At 39.2% G+C, this 8,605-nt stretch overlaps 1 protein-coding gene across 1 annotated transcript; it reads right to left on the minus strand.

Annotated features, from left to right (window-relative positions):
• Nucleotides 1-1,999: 1,999 nt before the first annotated feature.
• On the minus strand, nucleotides 2,000-7,527 carry LOC310929739 (caM kinase-like vesicle-associated protein; the record flags this gene model as incomplete). The annotated part of the gene is made up of 10 exons (XM_083892585.1): nucleotides 7,424-7,527; nucleotides 7,167-7,298; nucleotides 6,202-6,276; nucleotides 5,968-6,106; nucleotides 5,715-5,835; nucleotides 5,500-5,575; nucleotides 3,950-4,086; nucleotides 3,744-3,822; nucleotides 3,521-3,608; nucleotides 2,000-2,287 (listed from the first exon to the last, which is right to left on the minus strand). The coding sequence occupies exons 1-10, from the start codon at nucleotides 7,516-7,518 to the stop codon at nucleotides 2,000-2,002; spliced, it is 1,230 nt and encodes a 409-aa protein (XP_083748711.1). The 5' UTR covers nucleotides 7,519-7,527.
• Between the last annotated feature and the right edge of the window lie 1,078 nt (nucleotides 7,528-8,605).

An 8,605-nucleotide genomic window follows, 5' to 3' on the forward strand; every position in this document is an offset into this window, starting at 1 on the left:
CACACACACATACAGTATATATATATATATATATACATATATACAGTGTGAATAGCATGGCATGTACTATGTAAATATCTATACTATATCTTACTGCATTACTATTATAGAAGATGTTAAGAGCTGTAGTTTATCACAGTAGAATTCCTTAGGGGCCACTCTCTTAAAACGTGCTTAAAATCTGCGTATCGTAATTTAAATGAATTACGATGTTAATTCAACTAAGGTTTATGACGCGTCAGTCGTGCCGTAAACGAGCTGCTCATTACCGCTAACCGACAAAGGGAATTGATCGTTTTATCGTTTTACGATGTACTGTGAAATTGGCTGAGCGCCTGAATAACGTCTCCTGATATTCATTATGAAAAAAAACACAATGTTTTCTATTTTTAAATATTGAAAAATGTAGACGCTAAGTGAAAACATTAAAGCACTTAATGAAGGACAGGATTAGTATTGCTCATTTTATTCATTCACAAGCGCTGTAGCAACCCATTAGCTCAGCTAAATGTTGCTAAATACACATGTAAATAAAAAAATACACATGTATACAATGCAAATATACATAGCAGTACAGTATAGGGACTGGGCAATAAACTCTGTATTTCTTTACTGGTTACAAGTGACAACACAATAACAGCTAAAAACATCACTCCACATAGGAAATGCTCTAAACCTATAGTTTTCTCTGTGTGTTTTTTTGTTAGTTTTTTTTAAATGAAGTGTGAAGAGTGGACGTAATACAAGCTTCAGTACAACAGCGTCAGACTAAACAGAGGAGGAGGCAAAGGAAAGAGGCTAAAACGTATAAAAGAAAAGAAAGAACTAAGCATAATCATCAAGTTTTCTTTTAAAACACTACAGCAACAAATATTAAGGCACTTTAACTTAAAAATAGACTTTCTTCGTGCCTTAAAATTCTAAGTTGTCTAAAAGTTACGCTGCGCTGAAAAAAAACCAGGAGATATCTTTCCAGGGCGTCGAATCGTGAATTGTGTCTAAATATTTTATGTTTTTTAAATATACTTTTTTTTAAATTAATCAAGGCAAACGAAATTAAATGATCATGATGCAATTCCCTGTATCCTAATTTGAGGTATGGTCTCTAAAACGTCTTTAAAGGTGCATTATGTAATAAATCATAAAATCCTCCTAATATGTCACAGAGACTCAGGAATAATGTTCATATAACAAACTGAACTCACCAACAACAACAGTACAGACAAAATATTTGCATTAAAAGAAATATTTTGCAGACTGCAAATCATGTTTACGTTTTGAAATCATGTTTTGGCATGTGGCCCCACCGACCGCCGTCTACCAATCACTGCAGTCAGTAGAGTCTCAGCTGCCGAGCAACCACGGGCTGCCAGTTACGTCAGAAAATATAATTTTTTAAAATTTTGAAATTGAACGTAGTAACCGTTTTTGGCCACATTCTTACATATGGCACCTTTAAATATACTTTTATTTTAGTATTTCTTGAAATCAAACCTTGACGTTGATCAATTTACAAAACTCTCTCAACTCATAATTTTAAGTCACAAGACATGAACTCACATGAATTGTTAAGTTCTGCGGCTAAAAACTAGCACATTTTTTTTCCAGAACGGACAAACACAACTATATACAATGAGCTGGACGAATAAAAGATGGAGAGATTTCACTAAATTACACTTCTTTTTTTTAAAGTCTTAAGGAAAAGGGGGGGGGGGGGGAACAGAAGAGCTACTTTGCAACTATCTTTAAAGGGACTTGTACATAAAATAACAAGGGGAGACTAGAGAACACTACTCAATAGACTAACCAGTACAGGAGAGCGAAAAAGGGATGAAATGCATGGGCGTGAAATTATTCTGCAAACTGGGGATAGCCGAACATCACAGATATGGTATCATCATGCCAAACTTATGGCTGTACTGCACTGGGTGTGCTTCTCAGATGGCAAAGAGGGTCCTCCTCTTCTTCTTCTTACCCACGACTTTGACCCCCCCGACGCCTACTCGGCCTTTCTCTGTGGCAACATCTGGGGGACGTCGCCGTTGCACCTGGTCTGAGGCTGCTCGTCCTGTCGCGCCGCGCTGGGCAGGGTGAGAGTGGTGATGGTGGCAGTCTGTGTTTCGGGAGCCTTTTCGCTGAGCGCTGCCTTTATGCTGGCGGCGAGGGGCGTCGCGGCGGCAGGGGCGCCGCCCGGCGTGTTGGGGTCGGCGGCGGCGGCCCCTGCCCCGGGTTCACCCTGCTCAGACGCTCGCAGCCTCTTCATGAGGGTGGTCACTCTGACGGCTTTCTGTGAGGGATTCAAACAGATGTATACATTTTAGTGTTTGGGTCAACGTTAACGCGTTAACGGTGGCTAACGGCGTTAACGGCGGCAACGTTAACGCATGACACGTGACTCTCGATTGTTAAAATGAGTCTCGAAAGTAACACCGAACTTTAAAAACAGAGGCACACGTACGCAGTACACAGGTACGCTACTTGTTTGTAGCGCTGCTCTTTCCGTTCAATAAACAGATCGCTCCAGTTCGACTGTAGGCGCGCTAACGGCGCTAAAGGAGCTAACGCAGCTAATGGAGTAAACGTAATGTCGTCACACGCGTCTTTTTTCAGTTAGTCGTCGCGGAAACACGTCTTGCATCAATGTGCGTTAACGTGGACGCTGTTAACCAGCACTATACTTTATATACAAGACGAACACAGCAGCGAGAATATTTTCCCGCCAAAAACTGTTTTAACTGTTATAACCCTTAAATCCCATGGAGATTTGCCGTGGGAATAATACACAACTCCTTATATGGACATCCTGGGGGCGTGTGTTTATAGGTCACATATTTAGACTTTAAAACTGTGTATTTTTCCCTCTTTTCATGTGTTGTTGAGACAAAGTTATGATTAATTTTATATCGCATTTTTAGAAGTGATATAAAGTAGCACTAATTGTGTATAGAAGTCACAAAATAGAGCGTTTTTATTTTGTTTTCGTTCATAAAAACATTGAACTGTGACGTATTTCCATATTTCACAAATATCAAGCCGATTTTAAACATTTTGAGTAATTTTTTTTTTCATCAGGTTGCAGAGGTTGTGCTGAAAAAAAGGATATAAGACACTCTATATTGCACATTCTTATAACCTCTGTATATACTGTAAATACTTTTTTCTATATACTGTAAATATGTTAATTCATTTAATGTTTGTATTCATTTTATAATCAACTATTTATCCTATTTTTCTCAATTATTTCTCATGTGAGCAATATTTGTACTGATGTCACTAAAACGTGGGCGTTCCAAACGCCTGATTTTATAATGTGTTTGAACGAGACTGTTTAAAAGTGTGTTTATATTATAGGAAAATCTATAACACATTTTCATTAAGAGAGTATTAAAAAATCCAGGCCATTTCAAATAAACTCTGCACTGCAGTCCTGACACTGAGGCCATGAACACAACACAGACACGTGATAAATAACGATATATATATATATAGGAGCAGAAATAAGATATATGAGAAGCAATACCTTCCACTTAGCTTTGGCAAAGTTCTTCTCTATCTGTGCACAAACACCATCCTTTATGTTCTTGTCTGAGGCCGCGTTTCCAGAAATCCTAAGAGAAGGAATAAAGAAAACATTTTCCAGCATATTATTAGATTTGCGGCACCTATACGGCGTGATTAATAACCGCTGTGTTGGTCGTACCAGTCCCAGTATTTTTTGACAAATTGTATTTTCTTTTTTTTACCATTCATGAGCTATGGCCTCCTGTGCAGTCAGACGCTGGTCTTGATCCACTTCCATCAAAGATGCCACTAAGGTTTTGGCTGAAAAGCACAGGAGAGGAAAAACATCAACGGTGCAGGAGTCGCGTTTTTTTTTCCAATAACTGTGATCGGCGTAAATGCAGTTACACCGCTACGAAAAGTGCCCTTGATTGATATCGTCTCTTACCAGAATCTGATATATCGTCCCAGTACGGTGAATCAAATTCGTAGTCCCCGGACAAAATCTTCAGGAAAAGGTTTTTGTCACGATTGTCAGAGTCGTCTTCTTCGGCGTCGTCGTAGAACGGAGGGTTCCCAGACAGACTGTGGAGAAAAGGAAAAAGACTTAGAACACAGAGCATTTTGGCCGCTATTTTACATGATTATGTTTAATTTAACCCTTAGTGCACGGTGCTGTGGGAATAACACACAACTCCTTATATGGACATCCTGGGGGTCTGTCTTTATAGGCCACATATTCAGGCTTTAAAAAATGTGTCTTCTTATGTGTTGTTGAGTCAAAGTTGTTGAGTCAAAGTTATGATTTCATATTTTTAGTCATGATATAAAGTAGCAATAATTGTGCAGAAGTCACAAAATAGACATGTTTTCTTTTCTTTTTGTTCACAAAAACGAGTCAAGTGAACTTTGAACTGTGACGTATTTCACAAATTTCACATATTCGATCCAATTTTAAACATTTTGAGTTCTTTTTGCTCAGGTGTGTTTATATAATTGGTGAAAAATGTTTTTCTTTTTCATCAGATTGTCTTAGTTGTGCTGAAAAAAAGGATATAAGACACTCTATATTGCACATTCTTATAGTCTCTGTATACACTCTTAGAGATACAGTAAAAGTGCTAAGTAGAACCATATATGGTTCTTGGGCTTGTCCTCATAGGAGAACCCTTTTTGGCTTCAGGTAGAACATTTCTTATAAAGGTTCCACCAAGAACCCTTTTAAAATGGGGTTTTAAAGGGTTCTCTGGATCAAAATGGTTCTTACTGGAACCGTTAGTGTTACCAAGAACCCTTGAAAAACGCTTTCTTCTGGGAAAGGGTTTTTCAGAAGCAAATGGTTCCAGGTAGAACCTCAGCCCTTGTAGAAGAACCCTTTTGGAACCCTTATTTCTAAGAGTGAATACTGTATGTTTAAACATAGTAATGGAACAGTAAGGGTTAAAAATATACATATTTTACGGTTATAAGAATGTGCAATATAGAGTGTCTTCTATACTTTTTCTGGCAATCTGATGAAAAAAAGAATCATTTTGACCAACTATATAAACACACCTGAGCAAAAAGTACTCAAAATGTTTAAAATCGGAGTTAATTTGTGAAATCTGGAAAGAAAAACCCATCCAATTTGTGACTTCTGCACAATTATAGCTACTTTAAATCACTACTGAAAATGCTAAATAAAATAAATCATAACTTTGACTCAACAATACATTTTTTAAAGCCTGAATATGTGACCTATAAACACACACACACACACACACACACACACACACACACACACACACACACACACACACACACACACACACACACACACACACACACACACACACACACACACACACACACCCCCAGGACGTCCATACGCAGAAGTCGTATTGTGTATTATTCCCACGGCAAATTACCGCGGCTGCACCTGCAAAAAAAAGCAATCATGTAAATTCAAATGAGAAAACAGGAACAATTGAGATGAAATTGCAGTGCGCCGCCGCTCACAGTATGTACATGATGACACCGATGGCCCAACAGTCCACGGGTCGCCCGTATCGCTGCCTGCCGACCACCTCCGGAGCTGAAGGCGCAAACAAGACTTATTTATCCAGACGAAAAACATAAGCTGCAGCAAGATTTGTTTGTCTCCACCGCGCACAAAACTATCAAACAAACCTATTTAACATTTGTGTGTGTGTGTGTGTGCTTCACTGTTATACCAAGATATTCTGGCGTTCCACACGGGTCCTTAATGAGTCCATTTTCCAGTTTGGCCAGCTGAAAGTCGCTGATAACGATTTTGGAGTGCTTCAGACGGTTAAAGTACACCAAGTTCTCCAACTGTGTGCACAAAGAAAGAAAGAAAGAAAGAAAGAAAGAATTGGAACACAACCAAATTTACAGAATTTAAAAAAAAACGAGGGACAGTGCAGCTGCCCCCCCACTAGGTGTCAGCGTTGCAACGTACTGCACCTTCAGATTTCTGTGGACGATTTTCAGGGAGTGCAGGTAAGCCACCGCTTCCAGCACCTGCCTCATGACGTTGCTCGTGTCCCTCTCCGAGTAATAGCCTTGATCTAAGATCCAGTCGAAGACCTCTCTGCCCGTAGCGCTGAAGAGAAAGAGACGCAGACACGTTTCAAAAAATAATATAATATGGAAATGTTGAATGTACACGAGTCAAGGAAAGTACACATCGATACTCACAGCTCCAGAAAAAGAAAGTACTCTTTCTTGGTTTCAAACGTGTCGATCAGCTGAAGGATGTTGTGATGTTTTACCCTTTAAAAAGCATTAAAAAAACAGGACAGAGATTAACAGCAAGAGGGCGAAAAGATGCTCGAAAAGTTTAATTTAATTTAGACTAATCGCTCAACTGTGCTCTTCCCGTGTTCTTTTTTTTCTCTTCTTCCCCTTTTTTCTTTGTATAATGTAAAATAATTAACTTAAAAATGAAGTAAAAGGTTTAAAAGACAGTTAATTTACATCAGACACTGCAGTGAATGGATAAACAGCAGCAGTATATCCTGTAATTAGAATAGGTTTCATTCTGATCATCGTTGCCACAAAAATACAACTTCTTCAATTAATTTGGGTTATTTTCTTATCTTTCCTACTATCCTCCTATTTCCGACTGTAAAATATCCAGTTACTGCCAATATTTGAAGCAAATTTAAAGGACAAATCGGCTCAAACGTCAACAATAATCTCTGTAATCCCATAAAAAGTCCCATAACACCGTACATTTAAGGAAAAATACGGCACACAAATGAAGGAGTCTCAGTACATTTGTCAAACAGAGTATAAAATGGTTCCATTTACTGTCAGGATGTGGTTTGGTGTCCTGATCTGTGCAATCTTCAGTCTGACTCAGAATAACCTGCAGCTTCTACTGTGAATGTCCACGGTAATAAAAGAACATGTCACCCAACTCAGAAGTGCACGATACACTGTGAGTCTTCAACTTAACTGTTGTGTTATTGCCACTAAAAAAGGAGAAAAAAAAACTCTGAGGGTATTTGACACTTTTGTGCTCGACTTGGAGAGAATCAGAAAAATCCGCTGATCACCGGTGATTACACTGGCAGCGCCGACAGACTCTGCCTCGGGCATGTAAAACTGTATTATAACGAGGAGATAAAAAAAAACGAAAAAAAACCCTTTTCACTCACATCTTTAAGATCATTATCTCGTTCTTGGCAGCTTTCCGCACTTTCCTCCCGTCCTTTTTGTGGAACTTTTTACAGGTGTACATTTTCAAGGTGTTCCTGTCCTTGGCCCGGAAAATCTCGCAAAACTCCTCGCTGCAGAAAGAAGAGCCACAAAAGAGGAGAATGTGTCACATATTTGAACCCAAGGTGTCTTTACAAAAAAAAAAAAAAAAAGGATTTATGTTACTTATGTCGACGACGACGCGACGCGTACTCACGCTTTGACAATCTGTCCGAGGTCATATTTGTCGGTCACCTCTGAGGGATTGTTGTAATCCTTCTTCTCCCCGAGTGTCAGACAACCAAATGGCATGGCAGCTCCTGCCCTGTCAGTGCTCTGCCACAACACAACCTGCACACAACACACACACACACACACAATGTTACACAACATTATTTAGACAATAATTTACAGCAGGGGTCTCAAACTCAAATGATCTGGGGGGGCCAATGCGCATCTATTGTGGTCAAGAGGGGGCCGGCCTAAAAAAAAACAACTGTTCACAATATTGCATCATAATAATACCACACATATACTTAAAAGGTGAAGTAAGTAGTTTATAGTGCCATCTAGAGGAGAGGCTGACATTTACAACAAAGAACTGCTCCTCTGCTCACCCCCTCCCTTCCCTGAGCGCTACGGTGTCCTCAGCTGGTCAAATGTCGTCCTCGTCGTCTTTCTCCGTGTCAGCAGATGAGGTTCGTGAGGCGAGGGAGAGGGCGGAGCTACCGCGGCCGTAGCAGACGAAGCGGAGAGAGTGGAGGCGGGACTTCAGCTACAAGTAAAGAGACGCTTGATTTGCTCTCGTCGCGTTTGTCCTTACAGGCTCCGGTAGAAACATGGCGTCTCTCTGCTAACAGTGGCTATGCAACCGCGGCCCGCGACCATGTTATTTTACATGACTTTTTGAAACACTACGAAAATGAAACAAAAACTATTATACAGCGACTAGACAATGCAGGAGCACATAATATGTATAAAAAAGTGGATTTTGGGTTATATAAACCCATAAATACTACACATTGTCCCTTTAATAATACTATTTATGATGCAAAATGAATGTATTCATATCAAAAACTGACATTTATTTTGAATTACATAAATAATAGTGTGGACAACTGGAATTAAAATTTGTGCCAGGAGCCTATATGCCTATATTTCTATATGGTGAATTTTAGTGTATTATTGTGTTATAAGCTGGTAATAAGCAGGTAGCTACAGCCCCCAATTACTAGCTATTTACCCAGTAAATATATGGTAACAGAAATGTGTTACATGGTATTAACCTGTAATTAGAAGGTAAGAACAATGGCCAAAATACTGGGTAATTACCTAGTAAATTGTAAAGCGTTATTAAATTAATGCTTATATTACTTAACGTTAATCTGTAGAACTGCAA

Source organism: Microchirus variegatus, assembly GCF_963457635.1.
Source record: "Microchirus variegatus genome assembly, chromosome: 7".
Lineage (NCBI taxonomy): Eukaryota > Metazoa > Chordata > Actinopteri > Pleuronectiformes > Soleidae > Microchirus > Microchirus variegatus.